The sequence below is a fragment of the Diabrotica virgifera genome, chromosome 6 (genome assembly GCF_917563875.1).
Source record: "Diabrotica virgifera virgifera chromosome 6, PGI_DIABVI_V3a".
NCBI classification, from domain to species: Eukaryota; Metazoa; Arthropoda; class Insecta; order Coleoptera; family Chrysomelidae; genus Diabrotica; species Diabrotica virgifera.
In genome coordinates this window covers 216,952,961-216,979,026 of record NC_065448.1, presented here as the reverse complement: position 1 = coordinate 216,979,026, position 26,066 = coordinate 216,952,961, and the positions used below count along the sequence as shown (strand labels likewise).

At 33.1% G+C, this 26,066-nt stretch overlaps 1 protein-coding gene across 1 annotated transcript in view; it reads left to right on the top strand.

Annotated features, from left to right (window-relative positions):
- The window catches only part of LOC126886298 (uncharacterized), a 131,387-nt gene that overhangs the window by 87,156 nt on the left and 18,165 nt on the right, over positions 1-26,066 (top strand). Inside the window, 1 exon segment of the mRNA XM_050653170.1 lies at positions 11,873-13,737. Within this exon segment, the coding sequence (XP_050509127.1) occupies positions 11,873-13,737 (1,865 nt within the window).

Here is a 26,066-nt window from a genome sequence, read left to right as displayed (position 1 = left end):
AGGTTCATATGTATGTTCGTAAAGAGATGTCTGCACTATTGGGACCGTGCAAGTTCGGCAAAGCGACCTCTATTTCTACGCTCTGTACTTTTATTCGCACTTTTAATTATATTGGCCAATTATATTAGTCCTGGTTGCTGGATAATTGTCAAGGCCATAGTCCAAAAAAATAATAAGAAGAAAAAATAAGATGCAGGTTATGTTATGCAAACGTAAACAATTGTATGTAGTAAATAAAATTAGTTATTAAAATGCAGTACTGCAAGCAAAATACAATTAATTAAATTTACCTTTATATAATAATTGCATATCATATCAATATTGTGGAGCAATATATATTTTTTCTGCTTCAATGACAGAAGGTATGAAATATACGTCAATTTGACAATTTCAATTGACAATATGAATTATTAAGGATAGTTGCAATATTTCTCCGCGACTCGCGCACGGTCGTTTCTCGTTTCCCTTCCAAGTACTTGCACACCGCGAATTAATACGTCTGCATCTTCATCTGCTACTTTAGTTCGGTACCCAGATTTGTTGAGCTCTGCACATAAAAGTTGAATTAATTGTAAATTGTTTTAAATTGGGATTCCATTCTAAAAAATAAAACGAAGCTATTCTCACCTTCACATTCGTTGGCGGTGTTTCACGAATATTCTTGTTCTCATGATCATTTTTCAGTGCGTCACAGTTTTTCGATTTCTCTCTAATGCATTTAAGTTAGATGAGACGGAAAAAGCGGTAGCTCCGTGATTAAACACAAAAATAATGCAGCATTACAATGGTTATATACATAAGATGTCTATTCCTAACCTACGTTTGATTCGTTGATATTTAGAATGCGCGTTTTTTCTAGCCAATCAAATACACGTATTACGAACATTTGACGAAAACTTCGTCCATTTTGGCCATTTTTTAGAAGTGTCAAAGAATCTTAAAACATTTTCAATACATCTTAAAATTAAAGTCTCAAATAATCGATTGGGATTTGTAAAATATCTCTAGAGTCACTGTTAGGGCAAGAACAGCTGTTTAAACAATTGCTCTCTGGCATAAACAAATTGAATAACTCATAAACTATTTGGTCAATCTGGTTGAAATTTAGAACACTGAAATAACCCTTTAATTGGCATAATCTAAAGTAGTTAAATTAAATTTCGTTGTGCAAAAAATACAGTTATTAACATTTATAAATTAGTGCAAATATGAGGGTTTTTTACAATTATCTCGGTCAATTCTTTATATATTTTAATACTTGTCCTACCAAGTTAAAGAACTTTTTAAGATCTACAATATTTATTTGAAACATTTTTCTCTAAAATGTACAAGAAACGATTTATAGTCAAAAAACTGAGTTTTTCATTCTGTGTAACTGTTTAGAAAAAAGAAGAAGAAATATTAGCTGTACGTCTTCACGGAATTATCATCATTCATCCCTCATCTATCGTTTAAAACCTTCAAAACCCTGTTTAACATTTTTACGTGAAATCGATGAATTTTTTCCCTATTAACTGGTGTAATTAAGGCTATGGGTACATAATTCGCAAATATTTTACGTGTATCCCTACTTTTTCTGTCTTTACACGGCAAATTACGCGTAGTAAAATTTACACTGGTATGGATATGTAAACATTACTAGAATGTCATTCTACTTGAAAATGTCATCATTAATTTAAAGAGATGGGTTTTGAATGTTCTTGTATAACTGTTATTTTTATAATTGGAAATTATTAATTCAGTTAATAAATGTGATAATTTTTTCACTAACTATGTATTCAGTGATTGTAATAATTTATTTGTACAACAAAGACTAATACTCAATCGAGAAAAGAGGAAAAGTGTTAAAGTGATTTTTTAATAATATATTGTTATGGAACGCTTACAATTTTGAACATCTTTAACAACAAAATACTTGGATCACAGAATATAATTATCCTGATGTATTCTCTGCTTGGATCTTCCACAAATAATACACAATAAATAACTTTTTATTAAGTTCACGTCTTAAATCAATTATTTATCAAATACACTATATTTCAATAATATTTAATCAATAACTCAACATATTCCCGATGCAATGTCAAATATTTAAAATTGTCACTGATTGTCAGTGTCTGACTGACAATATATTATGCTGACAATATTATATTCGGGTGAGTGCCAGTGGCGGCTCGTGAGTAAAAATATCGGTGGGGCACTTTTATTTTGAGCAGCAAATACGAAATTATGAACACCGAAAAAATGTTAGTAAAAGATAAATATTGCTAGTAGCTACATGTATCTTACTCATGTACTTACCCATGTATCTAAGGATTCTAGTGAATAGCCTTTTTTTTTTTTTCATCACTAGGTGGGGAATCTGCTAACAGACGTCGGAGGTAAACATTTCCGACAGTGCTGGGTTCCTGAGCTAAACACCCTCATCAGTGTTAAGTCGACCAGTTTGGCCGTAAGTCGGACCTCCCTGCCCTCCGTAACTCCGATGTGGCCGGGACCAGCTAAACCCCACCCCTCTCATACTAGGGCATCAGAGTGGAATCGCTCGTTAGAGCATAACTTCTCCCCGATGTCCTTCTTTTGCCCGATTCTCAGTCGCTCGTCATCACGCATCAGCTTCCATCTCTCGCACTCATCCGACCACCACGTCCTTTACCACTATTCCTATCTCTACCTTCTCTTTTATCGACAGCACCTTTCTCTCATAAATGTGGATGCTATCCCACCATCGCTCATACATCACCATATTTTCTACCATTTCTCTCACAGACTCAAACGCTCTCTCTAGCTCATTCCTATCCCTTGCCTAGTCAATAGTCCTTGTTTATTAGTAGTTATAAGTTCACAATACTTCCAAGCACATCACCACTCCAATATAAAAAAAATGTCTTATGCCCTAAACAGTTTTTAACTAGCACCATTATATTTTAGACGTAGGATTTATAATTTTATAATTTTATTAGTAGTTATAAGTTCACAATACTTCCAAGCACATCACCACTCCAATATAAAAAAAATGTCTTATGCCCTAAACAGTTTTTAACTAGCACTATTGTATTTTAGACGCAGGATTTATAATTCAGTTCAATGCGACGTGTTTTTTGGGTTGCAAAATGGTCAATGACGAGTTCGTTAAATTTGTGGCAGTTAGGTATTAATTGTTTTTCAATGGACAGCATCGCTAGGGCATTGAGTCGTTCTTCTGACATCGTATTCCGCAGAAATGTTTTTATCCTCTTTAGGGTTGAAAAGGATCTCTCTGCTTCTACTGTTGTCATAGGAGTTGTGCATGCAATGTTAATTAATTTAATGGACTCTGAAAACAAATCAGTAAGATTGTTTTCAACAAAAACCTCAAGCAATGGCACGAGACCACTCGCCGTTCCAAAGTCAGTCCTAGCGTATAGTACACATAGCTCCGATTTTAATTTGGTGGCATCTACAAACGGATAATGTTGCAAAACAATCTTCAGCTTTTCTTCGGGAAAAATAAGTTTATAGTCTGGAAATAATTTGGGATCGAATAGTGCTGCAAGAGTTAAATGGGCCGTGAAAGAAAGTCGATCCTCAATAGTGACCCTTATTAGATCACAAATTTCTTTCGCCGTCACGTTGTTATTTTCCTGGGTTCGTTTTCTTTTCCCAGTCGAAACGCTTGGACTATTGTCATCAATTATTATGTTATCCCTGATAGTTTGAATTTGATTTTTAAATTCCTTTATAAATATTTGAATTCTTGCAGGATCTAGGGCTCTTATTTGCAGTTGTTTATAAAGAATCTCAACGTGCGGCATAATATTATTAAAAAAATTCAGCCAGTATAAAAACATATCATCTTTTAATAACATAAGTAAGCCCGAAGCTTGTTGAATGGTTTGAGTATCTCGTTCGTTTTCAATGATTTGTTCAAAACATTGCATGAGATCGTCTTTGTGACTGAATATGGTGATTACCGCTCGGCTGTTGAATGTCCAACGAGTATCGGATCCCCGGGGGAGACGTTTCTTTACAACATTGTTCAGTACATTCATGCGTTTCGGAGAACGAGAAAAGAAAGACGAAAACCCAGCTAAGTTAGCAAAAAAAACTTTTACCATTTTATGCTCAGAAGCTGCCTTCGAGACGATCAAATTAAACTGGTGTGCATAACAATGGATAAAATGAGCATACGGAAAAGAACGTCGAATTATTTCTTGAACTCCATTGATTTTGCCTGACATGACAGCGGCGCCATCATAACTTTGGCCAATTAACTTATTAGGAGTATGGTTTAAGTTTAAATTATTCAATTGCTCCAAAATACACCTACTAATGCCCTCTGCATTATGAGAATCAGGTAAAAAATATCCCCAAAAACGTTCAAAGATTTGGTTGCCAAGGGTATATCTCAAAATTAAAACCATTTGATCTTGAACGGAAACGTCAGTAGTCTCATCAGCCTCGATTGCCACATAAGGAGCCCTTTCTACCTCTTTGCTTATTATTTCACGAGCTACATATAACATTGAATCCAGGAGTTCGTTTTGAATAATTTTTGAAGTTCCCAAAAATGTTGTATTATTTTCGGTTAAATGTTTTGCCAATATCGTGTCAACTTCTCCCATTAAGTTGACAAGTCCCCTAAATACTCCAGGATTCGTAGATGTCACACTTTCATCGTGACCTCTTAAAGCTAATTCAAACGCTCCGCAAAATTTAATACAGTCGATTATTCTATTTAACACATACCTGTTTTTGGTCACTATCTCGTTATGTTCCTTTATTGATCTTCTAAAAGCCGAATCTAACTGTGATTGAATATTTATTGACCCTAATAATTGGTATTCAACACAATAGTGGATGTGTTTGGAGCTAACATTATGTTTTTTAATTTTCTCTGAGAGATGTTTAATATCATTTACACCCCGGATTGTCCAAGCCTCGTCCACTTGTGGTGAAAACAATAAACACTTAAAACAATAGAAGCGATTTGTCTCCTCACAACCGCATAACCAGTCTGCTAACAAATAAAGTTTCTCATTGAATTTACGATTAAAGGTTCTATTACCACTTTGTCCCGCCTGAATAATGTCCAATTTTGGTCTAGGAGGTCCTAGTTGTTTTATATTTAAACGTTTTTCAAAGTCCAATGTATTTGTCTTAATAAAACTTACACTATTAATATTTGTTGCCATATCGAATTATTGGATATCGACAATAATGAAGTCAGAATTGAGAATTTCGAAAACTACGCTCGGGCTGTGTCCTAGGAGAAGTATACTGGTGCGATACCGACTGCTAAGCCATATACCGTAACGTTGCCAGTTAGTACCTGCATCTGAGGATATTTCTTATTTCGCACACGGCAAGTCATCATTCTAGCGAACGATATTTTTCTAACTTGACAACAGTGAGCCCGGTCGCGCAGGAAAGCGCCCTTCCTCGGGTGCGGGTATAATTAAAAATTACACTGTGTAGTAGTTTTTAATCAATGGTGCGGGTGAACGCTGTTAATTTATATTTCTAAACTTTTTGGAGCTTCGCGTCGCATCGACTGAATATTTATTAGAATTTTAAATAAAGAAAAATTCATTAAACATAAATTGTATGAGATATCTACTACATTACATGAGCTAGTGGGAGGGCAGTGCCCCAAGCGCCTCCCTGCCACAGCCGCCCCTGGTGAGTGCGTTGTAAGACAAAGATAGATTTGGAAAATATTACCACGGCATTGTGTTTATTTTTTTAAAATCCTGAAAAAACCAATAAATATTTTTGAAAAATTTAAACGCAGAATGGAAGACTAAATTATTACCGAGGGCCGAAAGTCCCTTAGAATAAATAAAAAGTTTATTTTGAATGATATATTTGAAATTAAAAAACACACTAAATTTTCTCTTAGTTTTTCACCCCTATAACTTATTAAAATAAACATTATAGAAGTTCTCAGGGACTTTCGGCCCTCGCTAATAACGTGGTCTTTCATTCTGCGTTTAAATTTTTCAAAAATACTTATTAGTTTTCTCAGGATTCGAAAAAAATGAATCCCCATTTGAATAGCATTGCAGCTGAAAATACGTACCGATCCTCTTAAATAAAATTTTAAGTGATTCATAATTTTGCAATTCTACGAGTTTTTCTTGATATTGCGTATTTCTTTCTTAGATAAATCCACTAACATTGGCTGCCGATAGAATATGCAGATGATTGACAATAAGAAGTAATAGACCAGGGCGCATCTGTAAAAATATTAGTACATTTGGACGTTGAGAGGTGACTCAATTTTTTTTGCAGAAATTGCTTGAAAATAACTCAAATAATAATACTTGAGTTATCCTCCCTCACAAAAAGGTCCGGAACATTGTTTAAATATTTAAAATGTCAAAAAATGAAGGAAAAATTCGATTTTTTTCTTCGTTTTTTTATTATAACTTTAAAAGTATTCATTTTCGAGAAAAGTTGTATTGACATAAAAGTTGCGTAATTAAATTTCCTACAATATAGAATTGGTTAAATATTTAAAAAATAGTCACCCTTGTTGCAAAATAGCAATAATTGCGAAAAAACCATACAAAAACAATTATTCGCATTTTACGTTTCTCAACCATTTATGCTACACTTAAAACCATCATATTTCACGCAGAAAAACTTTATGATACAGTAAAACAATACTGTAAATTTCATTAAGATCGGTTCAATAGATTTTGCAATCCAGCTTTCGCAAAAAAAATTCATTTTTTCAAAATGTTATAGCACTGAAAATAAAGCAGATAGCAAGTTGAAATTTTTTTTGCTTATAGAAGTGTACTGTACCTTTCATTTGCAATTTGCAAAATTAAAATCGATTAACTACCACGGCGTCAGGAATTTTTTTAAATAAACATTAATTATTGGTGCTGCGCGCAGGACAGCGGATAGTTTGCTCTGATTGGGCATTCCAATAACCTTTGATAATGATCGATACATTTTAATTTTTATTACATTTCGATATAAATAAATAAATTTGTTTATTGCAAAATAAAAACACATACTCTATCCTTTGAAATAACACTTTTTTAGCAAAAACTTTCATTGTTCATATATTTTAACTTGGAGAATAAAAGTTTATTATTTTTAAACATATACAATTGTTTAAACAATATTTCACAAACAATAATAAAATTAGTTTGATTTTTGTGGAATTAAAATATTAAAATACAACAAAATATAGAGTAAGAAAATAATATATTAGATAAAGATTGGAAGAAATTTTGGTGGAAATCAACTTGTGTGAATCAAACACCGCTGTCCTGCGCGTAGCACCAATAATTAATGTTTATTTAAAAAAATTCCTGACGCCGTGGTGGTTCATCGATTTTAATTTTGCAAATTGCAAATGAAAGGTACAGTACACTTCTATACGCAAAAAAAATTTCAACTTGCTATCTACTTTATTTTCAGTCCTGTAACATTTTGAAAAAATGAATTTTTTTGCGAAAGCTGGATTGCAAAATTTATTTTGCAAAATCTATAGAACCGATCTTAATAAAATTTACAGTATTATTTTACTGTATTATAAAGTTTTTCTGGGTGAAATATGAAGGTCCTAAGTGTAGCATACATGGTTGAAAAACGTAAAATGCGAATACTTGTTTTTGAATGGTTTTTTCGCAATTATTGCTATTTTGCAACAAGGGTACTACTTTTTAAATTTTTAACCAATTCTATATTGTAGGAAACCTAATTACGCAACTTTTTTGTCATCTTTTCTCGGAAATGAATACTTTTAAAGTTATAATCAAAAAACGATTAAAAAAATCGAATTTTTCCTCCATTTTTTGACATTTTGATTATTTAAACAATGTTCCGGACCTTTTTGAGAGGGAGGATAACTCAAATATTATTATTTGAGTTATTTTCAAGCAATTTCTGCAAAAAAATTTGAGTCACCTCTCAACGTCCATCTCAAAACAGATGGGCCCTGGACTATAATGCGGTATCAGTTACTTCATATTTTTGGAGCCAATGAAACTGTTCAAAGTTTTTTTGGTTAATAGGTTTCTGACATAATATGGATAATGGAACCAAATATCTTCGATTTTACATCGACAAGAATTTTATTTGATCCTTGAAGTTGCTTATTTAATATACTTATTTACTTTTTCAATGATGTCGTCTAAATAACTCACAAATAGTTTACCATCGATTGTTAACAGATACTTAATTTCTGATGAGTGGCGTAAAAAATCACTGATAGTATCAGAAAGTCCCATAAATTTTTTCAAGCAGTTCTCTTCAGACAGCTGTCTTACTTCAGTATGAATTAAAAGTCTCAGGTGGTCTTCATTTTGTTCTTCACACAATAGCTTGAAGAGATGCTTACATTTGACATTAGATTTAATAGCATTAACAAATTTACTTACGGAATGAAGTATGTACTTCATATAGAACAGGCGAGATGTTTTTAGCTATCAAGTTTTCCCTATGAATAACACAATGTACAAGAATCTTTTATAGATTCGCATCTTTCGTCAATTTTAAGTAAGCATTTTTCTTGCCCAATTTCCCATATTATTAGGAGCATCATCAGCAGCACAATTTTTTATATTTTTCATTATTGTGCTTTCTAACCTTTTACCTACAGAACAACATTTCTTCAACAAAATGTCCTGTCTCAATATATCTTACGTAAGTTATCAATACTGCCTCACTGCATCTCAAAGTTGATTTATCCGTTTTCAATAAGAAATTTCTCGTTCTCAGCTTTCAACAAGTTGTTTTTTAATGCCTTCACCTATTTCGTCCATTCCTATGCCATTTCCTTTCCTATTCGTCCATTCCTATTTCCTTCACCATTCTTATGCTAACAGTATTGTTACTGAGTGGCGTAGTTTTTACATTTTTGTCGTCTTTTTCAAGAACCGTTTGAAGAAATGCTGATATTGACGTTTTTATTAAATTCTCTCCTATAGTATGTTCTTTTTTCTTGTTTTAGCGATGAATAAAAATATATGATAACTCGCCTCAAGAATTAGATTATTACCTGAAGTATGAGCAGTAGATAGAGACTTTAATGTTTTTCACAGAAATCTAGCATTGCATTTAAATGGCCCATATCGTAAGGGTCAAAGTCATGTCGAGCCCATATTCGAATTGCCCCCCTTACCAATCAAATTGCCCCCTGGGCAATTGCGTGCCCCCAAATTGCGTGGGCCCCACTTTGGGAAACACTGATCTAGCAGGTATATACAAATACAGGTAAAGTATACAAGACGTATACAAGATGTAACAATTCTTCGGAGTTAATAACACCAGAGATAATTTTGCGAAGATAACAAATATCCAACATGACTCTTCTGCGTTCAAGAGTTTGTAAATTTAATCTCATTAATATATTGTCATAAGTATAATTTCTAACTGTTAAACCCATCTTAAAAGCTGCAAAACGTTAAAATTTGTTTTGAACCTTTTAAATATTTAGGATTTGATATGCATAACTAAGGTGACCAGACAATAGAACCATATTCAATAATTGATCTCACGATCAATATATTCTGCAATATAAGATTTTTATTGTGTGAATTGACAACATCTTAAATGCCTTCGAAACAGTATGGTCAATGTGAGAGTAAAATGTTTATTTACAATCAAATATTAAACCTAAATCCCGTATATATTACAGTATGAACATCGGCAACCCATACTTCATACAAAATCCTTTACCAACCTCAAACCACCCTACTGGCATATTTGACTTAAATATTTTTCAGATATGGGTTACCCTTGGCAGTATCAGTCTTACACAAATGCAGTCCTACTAAAATCCAAACTGCAATAGTTGAGCATGATTTAGAGCTAAATTCAAACCAAGTACTTAACATATACAATAAAAGTGAAGAGCTATTCATATTCTATGTGGATTTCAAACAAAAGAATTACAATGATTGGAAGGTATTAAAGAATATAGCCATAAAAAATCCAGAACTTGTATTGAAACTTCAACGAGAACAAAAGATTTCTTTGTACCGAGTTGGCAGAAGAACTTCTAAAAAAATGTTTAATATTGTTGACGATGATGTATTAAAAGATAGCGAATATTACCTAGAGTTTTTAAAAAATGCTGTAGTTGTTCGGAAATTAGGTAAAAATTTTGATACTTTATTTAAAAATCTGTTTCCTAACCAGCTCAATCGTGTAATATACTGTAAGAGTTGCACTTTAATAAATTATTATCCTAAAAACAAAAGATGGAATTTATTACATCAAACTTTTATCGAGAAATTCAGTGGTCAAGAGTTAAAAGATCTCTTGCTGGTTTTTCATTCAATGATACAGCTAAATCCACCCAGAGAAATTGTTGAGTTGTGGGCTGAAGCTCACTATAAGAAAGGCAACGAAGGTAACAATCATTTTCTTAAATATTACCCACCTTCAAAAGCTATACCGGCTCTTAAAGAAAAAATTAACGTCACTTCTGATTTACAAGCGAGATTGTCTTTGGTATTATTACTGATAGATACATGTAATTACAATAAAGATTTGGATGCGCTGGAGGAAGTCTTGAAGTATATATGTTTCAGGTAAGATTTATTATTTATATAATATGTTGCGCTTGGATGTAATAATATTAAATGCAAAATTAACATTGGTATCTATATTACCACGAAGTGTTCTGTTCTGCCCGTAGTTTGTGGCCTTATTTATTTTGTTCTCCTAATAATGTATGTTTTCCAAATAATCAATACTGTTCCGTTTTACATTTATTTTAGTTTATACAAATACTCATTTTCATATCCATATTCAAATGTTGGCATACCGGTCAGCTCCAAACCTGCGAGGCAAATCATTTTAGCGTTATAGTGATTACAGTCCCAAAGCTCGAACAGAAAAGTTGCTATTAATGTAACCGGCATTCAGTTGTTAATTGTGTTTAATTTGCGTTAATAAAAAGTGTTACAATAAAAACTCTCATTTCTCTTCAACTACATACTGCGGCAACTGCTAGCAAAAGACTAAGTTTTCAATCTAATAGCACATAAAACAATACCGAAAATATTACTCTACATCCCACCTGTGCTATTAGATTGAAAACTTAGTCTTTTGCTAGCAGTTTCCTCTAGGGCATCCCTGTCATTTCGTTCGTTGCAATCCGTAACTGCACGCCAGGGTTTGTCCTGGTTGGGTCAGAGAGAGCAGCATATGTGCCTCCCGATGAGAGACTAATAAGTTTCGAAATCGGTAGAAGTGCTTGCTGCACTCTCTGATTGAACTAGAATATGATGCGGTTGTAGTTTCGTGTTGCAACGAAACTGAAAATGGTTATTCATTTTTGATTTACATGCTTACTCTGATTGGAGGATGACGGGAACCATACTCGTTGGATCTTTACCGCGCTGAGCAGATGGAACGTGAATTATAAATTGTAGAATTCCCCATCTTCTTTAGTCTCAGCATCCGTTATGGCTTGCAAATTTTAGAAGCCTCGGATGTGTAACCAGAGACGGTCCCATTGTTTTCGATCTGGTGGGATGTAGAGTAATATTTTCGGTATTGTTTTATGTGCTATTAGATTCAAAACTTAGTCTTTTACATTGGTATATTTTTATTCTTCAAAATAAACATTAATTTGACGAAAGCTACCCAAGACAATTGTATGCGTTTTTTTATTTCGGCTATTTGGTTTTCTTTGCCGATTTTGGTGGTATGTCCAAGATATATATAGTGGTCTACATTTTCAAGACGTCAATAACAAGATTAGTTTGTAAATTACTCATTATTTTTGTTTTCTGAAGATTCATTTTGAGAACTATTTTATTTGACTTCTGGTTTAATTCTTTCAACAGTTGCTTCAGTTTCCCAACTGCTCCAGTTAAGTATTTATTTTTCTATAAATAATAAAATTCAATTATTTTAGGCATAAAAATGAAGAACTGAATTTTCGCACAAATGTGATATGGACATTGAAGAATGCTTTCAAGTTCGAAGATTTTAATGAAAATCATTGGAAGTATATTGACGAACAATTCCAAATATTAAGAGTACAAAAAAAATTTTCACTTGGCGAGAATGGAGATTTTATGGAAAAACATTTGGAATATTTAGTTAAGAATGGTAAAGATTATAAATCTTTGCTTATTCAATACCTTAAAGATATGGTTATTGAACATCGTTACAGAGATTTCGATAATATAGATTTATCCGTGAGTAAGCGGCTTTACACAGAAATGGTGGAGCATATTGAAGACGTTATTAATAGTGTCAATGATTCTACTTATAATGAACGTTTTAAACATGATTTTTTCTTAACAGTTCTGAGGTTTTGTCAGGACTATCCCGAATTCTGTATTAAAATTGTAGATTTTCCACTATTTGTGCAGTTAATAGAAGACAATTTTAGTAATAATTGTAAATACGATAATCAAATAATAGCAAATGTTATTTTATACAATGTACAATTCCCTCAATATGCTGTAGCATACAATATAGATATATTTGCTACATTGCGCCAAGCTATTGCTGAAGATAAAGATTTAGGTCCATTTAATTTAATGTTTGTTAAAATAATTCTGACCAAAAAACGAGACGAATTCGCAAACAAAATGTTAGAATTTTATTTTGAAGAATGGTTCGAGAGATTTCCGGTTTCACAAATTGTATGTTGGTTTCTAAAAAATGAACCAAAGATTTTATCGCCTCATATGAGAATAGTAGCAGAAAAGTATGACACGTGTCTTAATGGCAACAAAATTTATAGATTAATAAAACATTATTCACATTTAGGATTTGATAAAATAGTGAGCGATTCTCTGATAGCACAACTAGACAAGAATGATGTTGATGTTTCAAGAAGAATACTGATACCAATATGTATCCTACTTTCTACTAATGATTTTATAACTTTTGTTTCTGAAAGATATTTACCGAAAAAGGACAAACTTGATCTAATAGATGATGAGATTCGTGAAATTTATAGGGTTCAGTGTGAAGTAGCCAAACGACTTGCTTATGTTGATGAACCTTACAAAATGCTTCCCACAATAATGAAGTTTTGCAGAGGAGACTATTTACAATCAGCCTTACCATCATTGCAAAAAGCTTTTTATAGATCTCCAGAGAGAGTACTTTACTCGTACGTAGAAGCTTTGTCAAAGCAAGCAGTCTCAGCGAGGAAACATGCCATATTCCTTAGCTGCGAAGTTCTGGATAAACCACATACCTTACATTTATTGGCAAATACAAAAGAGAGTAATATATCGAGTTTAAAGTATCTATTCTCGGCAACTTTAAAGTATTTTCTGAAGAATCCATCTAAAGAACTACTGGATAAAGTTATCGAGAATATGAATAGCATCGATGTTAACGATAAAGAAACTTTGGATAGTTTAAAGGACGTTACTATACCAGTCAAATATAGAGCACAATATATCGAGAAATGTTGGAAGTACTTTGAAGGATTGAAATCAAAAGGGGTTAAAATAACTGAATATTTGAATGCTTTCCTGAATCACATGTCTGAAGATATATTATCGATATCGATATTGTCTGCGTCATTTACAAGAGATATTATCAACCGTTACTTCCCTGTTATAGAGGAACGTCCAAGTTATATCGAATGGTTTGTTATACGTGTGTTACAAATTCGTGTAGCCGAAAGAAACAAAAACTTCCAAATTGTGTTTGATATTTTGTCGAAATTCTCTGATAATATGAGAATTTCATTTTTTAAATCATTCATTAACAATAATCCCGACCAACAATTACTAATTTTGAAATTGGTATAAAAACTTCACTTTGATCGACAGTTTTGGTGAACATGTATCTCTGAAATTGAATTCGTTTAAATTGGAGAATTTATCTGTTGATGATCTAGCCACCAAAACTGTAAGTTACTTAGAACAACTAATGACAGAATTTGGATATCATTGCTTCGAACGTTTCGTGGAGCAATTTAAGATAGCCTTTAATAGCTACGATACAGTTGAAGAATATAGGTTCTACTTGGCTATTTTGAAATATAAAGTAACACCAACTACTTGTTCCTTGGTACTGAACAGTATAGTCGATATGAGTGACGATGACAATATAAACCTTAGAAATACATTCAATGAAATTGTTAACATTATTAAAAGTGTTGAAACGCCAATTGTTCAAATTAATTTAAAAGCATTTCTTGTTAACGTTTCTTGTTGAGAAAATAATAAAAACTTACAAAAAATGCCAGTGTTATGTTAAGTTGTAAACCTACCTTAATATTAACGACACGTGAAATAGAAGAAAAAGCCCGGAAGTGGAAGATTGTCCTATGGTTCTTTAAAAGTAATTATTAGTTTGTCTTTAATAAATAATAATTATACAGAAACTTGGTCGTCTATTCTAACAAAAAGTCCGGACATGTCAGACTGACATATTTCCCAATCACATGGAAATTTGCGCAAATAATAATGATTCACAAACCGGGTAAACCTCCAAATAAAACATCATCCTATCGACCAATCAGCTTGTTGCTGATAATGTCTAAGATCTTCGAAAGACTACTACTTGGTAGACTGAAGAATGACATTAACCTAGATGTAGAAATACCCACACACCAGTTTGGTTTTAGAGAGAGACACTCCACAACACAACAGACTCATAGAATTATAACAAAAATCCTTACTGCTATTGAGGAAAAAAAATATTGCACAGCGGCATTCTTAGATGTAGAAAAGGCATTTGATAGAGTATGGCATACTGGACTTTTATACAAACTCAAATGTATTCTTCCAACCCCCTACTACCTAATCATGAAATCCTACATTGAAGATCGTTACTTCCAAGTAAAATATAACCAGCAACTTCCACATATTTTCCCATTAAATCAGGTGTACCACAGGGTAGTGTCCTGGGCCCTCTCCTTTACCTATTATTTACCGCAGATATCCCAACCACTGAAACAACCCAAATCTCAACATTCGCTGATGACACCACCATAATCGCTGTCAATGAGGACCCTATTATCGCGTCTGCACAACTGCAAAACCACCTTGACCAATTGGGAACATGGCTCAACAAATGGAAGGTGAAAGTAAATGAAACGAAGTCGACCCAAGTTACATTTACAAACCGAAGGGATGTATGTCCAACAATAACACTAAATGATACACAATTACCAGTCAGCACACAAGTCAAATATTTGGGACTAACCCTTGACAAAAGATTAACATGGAAGCCACACATCCAAGCCAAGAAAACCCAGATCAACCCAAATGAGCTGGCTTATTGGTCGAAAATCAAAACTCAATATTGAAAATAAACTGCTCCTGTATAAAACTATGATAAAACCAATTTGGACCTATGGTGTTCAACTCTGGGGTTGCTCAAAGCCATGAAATATCAAGATAATACAAAGAGTCCAATCAAAAATATTGAGGATGATATTCAACGCACCCTGGTATGTAAGCAATAAAACCCTACACGAGGACTCAGCTACACCCTTGGTAGAGGAAGAAATTCCAAGGATTACAAAGAGCTACCTTGATGGACTGAGAAGTCATCCAAATGATGAAGCAAGACTGCTGAACACTCCTCCCGAATTCGCAAGACGACTGAAGAAACTATGGCCAACAGATTTAATAAATTAAATATACATATTGTGATCAAATATGTGAAAATATGTAATAAAAAAAATAAGAAAATATATTTTATATAACTATGGCAACACTGTTAGAATTACACTCGTTGAGCTTATGAAACAATAAACAGTTGTCATTATGTCATGGAATGGCGGTGGCTTTTAAAAATAAGACATATTTTAAGGCAATTGCATGAAAAAGAACGTGTGCTCTCAATTAAAATCTATTGTACAATGAACAGTAAGTAAAACAGAATTCATTGATATGAATTTCATATCCTTAAGTCCTTTTACGAAATTAATACCAATTGTTTATTGTTTACCTTTTTATAACGTCAATCTTAAAATGTCAAATGTTGAAATTTAAACGTAAAAAATATACTAACCCATTGTTAAAGTTAAAAATCCTTTAAACATTTTTCAAATTTAATTGTTCATATAAATTACAATGAATATTTTATTAAATAAACAAGTTTAAGTAATTTTATTTGCTAATAGGTATATTAAAAGTGCCATTCACCACTTGAATCTAACTTCTGTTTAAAATTAATGTATCCACATATACAGTCGAACCCGCTTATTAGAATACCTGTTAAAGGAATATCCCGGTTTAAGGAATAGAAATTTGAGGACCCAAAACGTTTCTAGTAGCCACGAATGATCGGTTATTAGAATATCCCGGTTTTAGGAATATTTTTGCTTGGCACGAAGGCAATTCCAATAAGCGGGTTTGACTGTACTAGGATATTTTAATAATTGGATAAGCTTTATAATCATTTATTGAAACCCAAATACAAACTTATATTTTAACAGATAATATTTTAATGGTTGACATTAACCTTGACGGTTGACATCCCGTCTGTCTCAGGGTATGTTCGGTTTAGTAATACATAGTTAAACACCTTCCCCTCAAAGGTCCATTCTATGGGGGGGTTTGATTAGACGACCTGATTTTGAGCTGTTGGTCCTTTTGGGGCTAAGATTGTTTGAAGTATTTATAGATGTTTTTGGGGGCTTAATAATTCCTAAGTTGGCAGTACTGTGAGGATCGTGATGGTGGTCATGATTCTGTTTATTTTTTGTTATGTCACTGCCATTTGGATGTGTGTTTACATTGTTCTGTTTATGTAAATTATTTTGTTTATGTCTTACGACAATGTTTTGCTTTTGGGCATATAGATTATCGGCTTGAGCTAAGTCAGGGTAAAACTCAGGTTCTAGTAGCAGCTCACTAGCTTGGGATTTTGTTATCGAGTGTTTCATTTGGTTTGTATTACGCCTAACTATTCTATTGTTATACTCTTTTCTGACCCAGTATGATCTTGGTTCCTTAGCTTTTTCAATAACCACTGCTTTGTGCCATATTTCATCCCTTCTACTTTTCACTACTACCTTATCACCCTTTTTAAACTCAGTTACTGCTTTACGTGCTGTTTTATCATAATGTATTTTCACCTTTCCTTGTTGTTTGCACAGCAATCCATATGTTGTTTTCTGTATCTGAGGTTCTAATTGTTTACTAGTTATGGGTAGTTGAGTCCGTAAAGTCCTGCTTTGAAGAATCTGGGCCGGAGAGGCATGCAGTGCAATTATTCCTGTATTGTTATATTCCGTTACAGATTCACGAAAATCAGTGTTTGTTTCTACACTTTTCCTTAATATTTGTTTTGAGATGCTGACAGCCTTTTCTGCAAGACCATTACTTTGGTGCCACTCTGGAGTACATGTTGCAATAGTTATATCTTTTTCACTGTAATAATTCAAACATTTCTGTGACACAAAGGGTAAGTTGTCAGCAATTAAAAACTGTGGGTATCCAAATTTACTGAACAGATCTTGGAATGCACTGATTACAGAATTTGAAGTCTTATCTTTTAAAATGGCAAGATCTATCCAATGGGAAAGATAGTCTACAGTTACAAGATAGTATTTAGCTCCGAACTTCACTATATCAGAGGCAACTTTATTAAATCGTAACTTAGGTACAGAATGAGGTAACATGGGTTCCTTGAAATTCTTGGGTAAGTACTTTTCACATGTCCTACATTCTTTTATGAATGTTGTGATGTTGTCGTTAAGGTGGGGCCAATAAAATATTTTTCTTGCCTTATTTATGGTTTTGCTTATACCTAGGTGTCCTTTATGCATTATTGTCATGTAATTCTTTCTCAGAGCTGTAGGAACTATAATTTTGTCCTCAAGGAAGACTATACCAGCTTCAACGAAGATGCTATCTTTTAGCTTATAGTATGGTCTGCTTGTTGCTGGTAGCATATTCTCTTTTGGCCATCCATTGAAGTAGTAGTCAAAAATTTTTGAAAGTGTTTCATCCTTACTCGTGAATTCTCTTAATTCAGATCGTTTCTCAATACTCATTGGTAGATGTTTGCTCACAGAATGTACCATTTCAATCATTTCAGGGTCATTTTCCTGCACTTTTAAACTAGCACGTGACAACATGTCTGCGAAATGGATATTTTTACCTGAAACATATAATGTATTCAAGGAATACTTCAGAAGTTTCAACCTTAATCGTTGTAATCTCACAGATCCAATTTTACATATAGGTTTTGCCATAATAGATATAATTGGTTTATGGTCTGTCTGTACATCAACAATAGATTTATAAATGAAATCATGGAACTTTTGGGTGCCATAATGAATTGATAAAAGTTCTTTCTCTGTTTGGCTGTAGTTCACTTCGTGATCATTCATATTTCGAGAAGCGCAAGCTACCAGTTTTAAAATTTTATTCTCATGTTCTTGGAACATACAGCAACCTAATCCATTCTTGGAGGCATCACATTGTAGTATAATCTTCCTCTTTGGGTCAAATGGCGTTAATGCAGGAGATTTAGTAATTATTTCTTTTAAGTTTTCAAAACACTTTTGTTGTAATGGGAGCCATTTAAATTCTACGTCAGATTTTAAAAGTTCACATAAAGGTTTAATATGCTCTGCCATGTTCGGGATGTATTTTCTAACATAATTAAAGCTTCCAATTATTCTTTGAAGTTCAGTTTTGTCTTTTGGTCTTTCCAATTTACAAAGAGATTCAACCCTATCTGGGTCTATTTCCATACCTTTCTCTGAGAATACTTGTCCCATAAATTTTACTTGCCTCTGGCAGTATTGAAATTTTTCTTTATTGAATTTGGCACCGGTTTCTTTGGCTCTTTTTATCACTTGTGCAACTGCTTTATCATGTTCCTCTTTATCTCGGCCAACTACTATCATGTCGTCATGTAAGATCTGAACATTTTCTAAGTCTCCAAAATTTTTTTCAACTTGTTCCTGGAATAAGTCTTGGGAGTTTGAAAGCCCATAAGGCAGAACCACATATCTGTAGATACCAAAAGGTGTAGCAAAACTACATTTCCAAGAGGAGTTCTCATCTAATTCTAAGTGGTGGTACCCTTCAGCCAAATCAAATACAGTGAATATTTTTTTCCCAATCATATTGGAGCACACTTCTTCAATGGTCTTGACTGGTTGTGGTTTTCGTATAATTTGACCATTAAGGTTTTGTGGATCTAGACATAATCTCAATGTACCATTACTTTTTTCAACAATTACTATACGGTTTATGCTAGCACGAGGGTCTATCTCATCCACTTTTACTATGACTTTCCTCTGCACTAGCCTCTCAAGCTCGTTTTTTAGAGCATCTTTTATGGCGAATGGAACCTTTGTAGGTGGATAACTGACTGCTTCGAAATTTTTTGTAGTAGTTATCTTAAATTTCCCTTCAAATCTTCCATAGCCAGAAAATATTTCATGATGATCTGCTATGAATTGATCTTTCTCAACATTGTTGTTACGTTTTTTAATATTTACCCTGTTTATTCGTTTTAAAAGACCAAGATCAACACAAGCCTGCCCACCTAGCAAAATTTTGTTAGCTCCTTCAACAATTACAAAGTTTTCATATATATTTTTGTTCTTATACTTACAATGAAGGCTTACAATACCAATAGTTTTTGCCTGAGTGCCTTCAAAACCCTTTACAATAAATTTATTTTTACATACCTTAAACTGCTTGTTAATCCTTTTAAAAATTTTGTTTGGTATTACTGAAATGTCAGCCCCTGTGTCTAGCTTTACTTTAAATTTGGAATTCTCTACTTCAACAATCTCATCCCAAAGGTCCCGTAACTGATCTGAAACATTAACATTATTTATCACTAAACTAGAACTACTATCACTATCACTGTCGGATTTCTCTTGGTTGTCCACATTCTCTACATTTCTTACTCTACAAGCAACTGCAAAGTGGTTCAAGATTCCACACCGTGAACATGATTTTCCAAATGCTGGACACTTCCTTGGCCCATGCATTGTTTGACAGCGCCTACATTTAAATTTGTCTTGCTGTTTTCTGCTTGAATGTTTATCCTTGGGAAACCTCTTGATAGCATGAATTTCTGCGATGCTCTCTTCTGCAAACATTTTGTTCTGGTTCTTACTGATTTCACTTGCACGGCAAATTTCTATGGCTTTGTTTAACTTTAGCTTGTCGATTCTTAGTAGAGCTTCTCTTGTGACTGTATCACGAATGCCCATGACAATTCTGTCTCTTAGAGCTTTCTCCTCAGTTGTTTCATCTGGGTCTGTTACATTAAAATTACAAGATTTCACCAGGTGCTTTACTTCAGTGAGGTAATGCTCAAAAGATTCGCCCTCTTTTTGGTTTCTGCTTAAAAACTTGTATCTTTCAAACACTTCATTGGCTCTTGGATTAACATATACCTCTAGCTCATAGAGTTATATATTAGCATAGAGAGAGTGTCATTCAGAACGAAGTGACGACACCATCTTTTTTATTTGGATTAGTGCTGTTCCACTCTTACGCATACTAAAGCTGTTACAGTTGTCCTCCTCTTCCGTGCCTATATTCACACTGAATGTCATCATAGATTTTCGATACAATGTGTTAGAAAGAGATGCAGCAAACCAGTCCATGAGATCTTGTCGTCAGGAAGCGCGGAAGGTAGGCTCCCTCTATGTTAATATATACCTCTATGCTCTAGCTGTTCCATCATGTATTTGTAGGGCTCAGCAGTTCCATCGGGGATTGCAATTGTGCACATTATTCTAGCGGACTCGGCTCCTATTATATTTCTGAGGATTGCCAGCTTTATATTATCGGCAGACTGATCTTTCCCTGTGGCTACTAGATAATCTTCAAATGAGATTTTCCAAAACTTCCATGTGGTAGCGGCATTCTGCCCCTGTAAGTCGAAATCTGGAGGCAATTTTACAGGTCCATGTATGTGTGACTGTGCCATGTTTAAAATTAATGTATCCACATATACTAGGATATTTTAATAATTGGATAAGCTTTATAATCATTTATTGAAACCCAAATACAAACTTATATTTTAACAGATAATATTTTAATGGTTGACATTAACCTTGACGGTTGACATCCCGTCTGTCTCAGGGTATGTTCGGTTTAGTAATACATAGTTAAACAACTTCAACCCGTGAGTAATGACCCGCGAGTAACTTCAGCCCGTGAGTAATGAATTATTACTCACGGGTAAAGTAATGGGTGTTATTATCTATTCAAAAATAGCGAATAATGAGTATATTATTAAACGGTCGTAGAAAAAAAACCTTTTCCTACTAAAAGCCAATTTTGTTTTCAAAAATAAAAACTTTGAACAGGTCAAACTTACAGATCATATAAACAATACATATATAAAGTAAATGGTAAAGCGCTAACTATTAATTTTATTTGAGGTGCTAAACAGGGGGAAATTTACACGATTTTTTTTACCAAAAAAAGTGGGCCAACTTTATTTTGAGCTTAACTCGATTAGTTTTGATCCTAGAAAAGTGCTTTATTTTGGTTATTTTACGTTGAAATATTCGATTTGGAATTGGACGAATAAGAACAATTTTTCATGAGCTTTAACTTTGCTTTCACTGTGTCGATTGACTTCATGAATATACCATTTTTTTTTTGTTTTTTATAAGGTACATTTTTGCTAAAAATATTTTTTTTTAAAACTTACATACTTACTTTCTAACAACTTTCTTCGTGTACTACTATCAGCGAATATATTTACAATTTTATTAATACATATCTGTAAAACGTTGCGTATGTACTTATGCCTATAATAATATAAAAATGACACATTTTTAGACGACAAGAGTGAGCCCCTGACATATTGGGGCCCCCCGCAAGCTTCAAGACTCAAACATGTAATCCATCTTCTGTGTAATAGAGAAGTTCCTGTAGAATAGATGGACAACTTACAGAATTTATAGACATAGGCAGCCGAATAAGGCAAGGGGCTCATTGAGCCCAATTCTCTTCAGTTTAATCATGAATGAAATCGTCAACAGCATCAACAGAGGAAGAGGATACAGAGTGGGAAACAAAGAAGTAAAAATACTCGGTTATGAAGACGACGCGAATATTGATATCCCATGCTACGGGGGCCTCTGTTACGCCTCTGGAAACTACTGCCGATAATTGTATCGAAATACTAAATGTAAAGAGAAAACCCATTTCTAGATTTAGAAATATTGTTCTGAAATTCGGCAAATTGCAATTCTCAAAGCTTTTAATGGTCACGTACAAAGCAATATAGTTTATTGCCGTTACCATAAAAATTCGTGAGACCGGAAAAGATTAAGTTTATAGATATGAGATGATTCACTTGCCGAACATGCCTATTTAGAAATTTACGTTCCTAAATTTAAATACACAACGTAAAATAATATACCAATAACAGATTTTTACATATCAGACGACAAGATGGGGCCCCAGATCCATTGGGGCCCCCGCAAGCTTCATGCTACGGGGGCCTCTGTTACGCCCCTGAAAAAGTACACAAAATAGGTATTCAGATTGCTGAGTCAATGAACCCTTAATATGTGTCTAGCTATCTAATTAGCCTTCTTCGGTCCATCTTTGGACATATGCCTCCCCAATCCTTTTAAAATTCTTCTCTTTTCTTCTCAATTGGGGCCTTCCTCTGCCTCATCTATATTCCCACGGTCTCCAATTTATCAGAATTTTGTTCCATCGGTCTTCTGTTTGTCTTATATTGCGTCCGACAAATCTCCACTTTAATTTTGCAACTTCTTGTCTAACATCCCTCACTTTTGTTTTTTCTCTTATCCACTCGTTCCTCTTTTTATCCATTAGTCTGTGACGGGTAGTTTTTTCAGGACAATAGACTCAATAAAACACAGGTTAAAATAAAATAAATGTATTAAGGCTATTTATATGCAAAGTAAAATTAAAATCTTATATATAAAAATCAATTGCTGTTCGTGTGTCTCGCTAAAACTCGAGAATGGCTGGGCCGATTTGGCTAATTTTGATGTTGAATTATTTATAGAAGTTCAGGGAAGGTTTATACGGTTTTATATAGTCATTATAGTAGCCACCAAAATTTTTACATCTATATGTATAATGAAATGCTCTTTTTATAGTGTTTGTTGCCATACTCCTCCGAAACGACTTTACCGATTTTTATGACATTTGGCAGGTATATTCGACCGGACTGGGAGTAGGTTGTTATCTATATTTCATACCCGTACCTCATAAGGGGATTACCCATGACGTCATAACTCTCACAATAATCACATAAAAAATACGAAATTAAGCAGGAAGACTCCTTGCTAATTCCGAACAGAACCGTACTAAATTTTTTTCTCTAGCGCAGTCGGTGTCCGAAATACAATATCTTAAGCCGTAGAAATATTCTGAGGACAGAAGAAGAACGAGCAACAAATTTCATCGAAGAAAAGTGCAACTGTTTAACTCTTGGACTTGAATTGGGCAAAATATGAATTTTTTAATTTTTCGAAACTTGCAAAAAATATCTCTATACCGAACTTTTCTGATGAACGACAAGCGGGAGAAATAGGTCTGGATCCCGCGTATGAAAAAGAAGTTGATTAATAGCAAGCTGAAAATTTGTTAAAAGCTTAAGGGTGTCTAGTCGGACAAACTTTGATATATGGGAACACTGGAACAGGGGAAGTTTTAATTGTGGAACAGGTTAAAAATTTGGAACGGTCAGACTACGAAAACGTCACATGTATTTTGTCAGACAGAATTTCCAATTGATTTGTTACCCTTTCATTAAACTCTCATGCAAAAATCAGACTGCTATTTATCACCTGTCATAATTCCTGTCATTTGACATATTCTACGTGTTCCACTCATAATTCCCATTTGGTGATAAATAGCAGCCTGATTTTTGCGTGAGAGTTTAATGAAAGGGTAACAAATCAATTGGAAGTTCTGTCGGACAAAATACATGTGACTTTTTCGTGGTCTGACCGTTCCAAATTTTTAACCTGTTCCACAATTAAAACTTCCCCTGTTCCAGTGTTCCTATATATCAAAGTTTGTCCGACTAGACACCCTTGCTATTAACAAATTTTCAGCTTGCTATGAATCAACTTTTTTTTCATACGCGGGATCCAGACCTAAAAAGTTCTGAGCACACGAAAAGAACAAGCAGCAAATTATAAAATTTTATTTAATTTTAATTAATTTTGTTTAATTTTATTTAATTTAAGTATTTTATTTATTTTCTTTTATTTTATTTAATTTTTTAATTCCATTTTTTTTAAATTATATTTCATTTTATTAAATTTTAATTATTTTTATTAGATTCAATTTACTTTTATTTAATTTTATTATTTTTTTTATTTATTTATTATTTTTATTTACTTTTATTCAATTTTATGAAATTTTATATTTCATTTTATTTAATGATATTTAATTTTAATTTAATTTTATTTTGATTAATCAACACCTATAATATAGTTGGACAAACCCGAACCCAATTATAAATACAGGGTTGTTTTGAATGTAAATAAAATAAAGCTGTTATATTCATTATAAGATAAACAAATTTAAGATTGTAACTGTTGCACTATAAACTTTATTTTGTTACTTCTAACTAAACTTTATTACTTCAAACATCATGTGTAATTCAAATTCATTAAAAATAATAATAAAAACTCATTGACATCGAGCATTTTTTGTTTATTAATTACGAATTCCTTTTGTTTATTTTAAGTTTATTGTATTCAAAAGTTTGTTTTTATATATTGAGGCAGTACGAAGTCTGCCGGGTCAGCTAGTAATAAAATAAAACAAGCGGAAAATGCGAGCATTATCATAACGAAAACTTTGTTTATTTACGTATTTTAATTCATAATATGGAAAATTGCTATTATGAAAAGTAGTTTAGAATTAATAATTATGTTTTAATGTGCAATTATATCATTCTAATTTAAATGTTATGAACTATAAAGGTAGTTTACTCTTGATCGAAATTCATATTTTTATATACCTCGTATAAAATTAATAAAATTTTATATATGATGGTTGCATCATAAATCTTAGAACATGAGCTTTTTATGAAGAATAACTTTTCTTCGTCAAATTAAAAGTAAAAGAGTTATAAATGAAAATGTTGTTGGTATCCATAATTTGAGAAAAATCTTCAAATATTTTTTTCCATTAGAAGGATGTAATTGCATATATCAGACCATCATTTTTTATACCAAACAATATTATTTCATATAGGTACTGTCGGTTCGCTAAATTCAGACACAACTGGCTAGTGATTTTAGTCAATAATTTTGCCAGTTGGGCAAAAAAATGATTACTAATTAGTTAATAATTACTAAATAATTAGTAATTTTGGCAAAATTCGCAAAAAACAAAAAATTACCTGTGAATGGGACAGTAGAGCAGAAGATAATCACTGTTCCACAAAACAGTGGCTCATAAGAAATGTTTTAACACCTGTCGAGAAGAAAATTTTGTACAAAACTTTGGTAGATCCAAAAAAGATCGTCCTTCCACCTCTACATAAGTTGGGCTTAGGGCCGTTTGCACCGACTATACCGGGTGTCCACTTATATTTTCCCCCATTTTAACTGCCTATAACTTCTAAACGGCTCAAGATAGAAATATGCGGTTTTCGCTGAAATGTTTTATTCTGATAAAAGTTTTGTCTGAATGGACGAAATTTTTTATATCGCTTTCAAATACGAAAATAAAAATGGCGGATTTTTGAAAAAAACGTTGTTGACTTTTTTTTAATGGAACACCCAGTATATTTTTTTGTAAATTGAAAGAAAGGTCATTGACCTATCCAGCGATATAAAGTTTTTCAAAATCGGTTGTCAAATCACTGAGTAATTAATTTTTAAAATGAGAGGTGCAACGTGGATATCACATACCTAAATAACATAATATGTGATTTCCACACTGCATCTCTCATTTTAAAAATTAATTGCTCACTCATTTGACCACCGATATTAAAAAAAATTATATCGTTGGATAGGGAAATGACCGTTTTTTCAAGTTTTTAGGTAAATGACCATTTTTTATGTCGCTCTTAAATAAAAAATGGCGGATTTTTGGAAAAAACGTTGTTGACTTTTTTTATTGAAACACCCAGTAAATTTTTTTGTAGCTTGAAAAAACGGTTATTTACCTATCCATCGA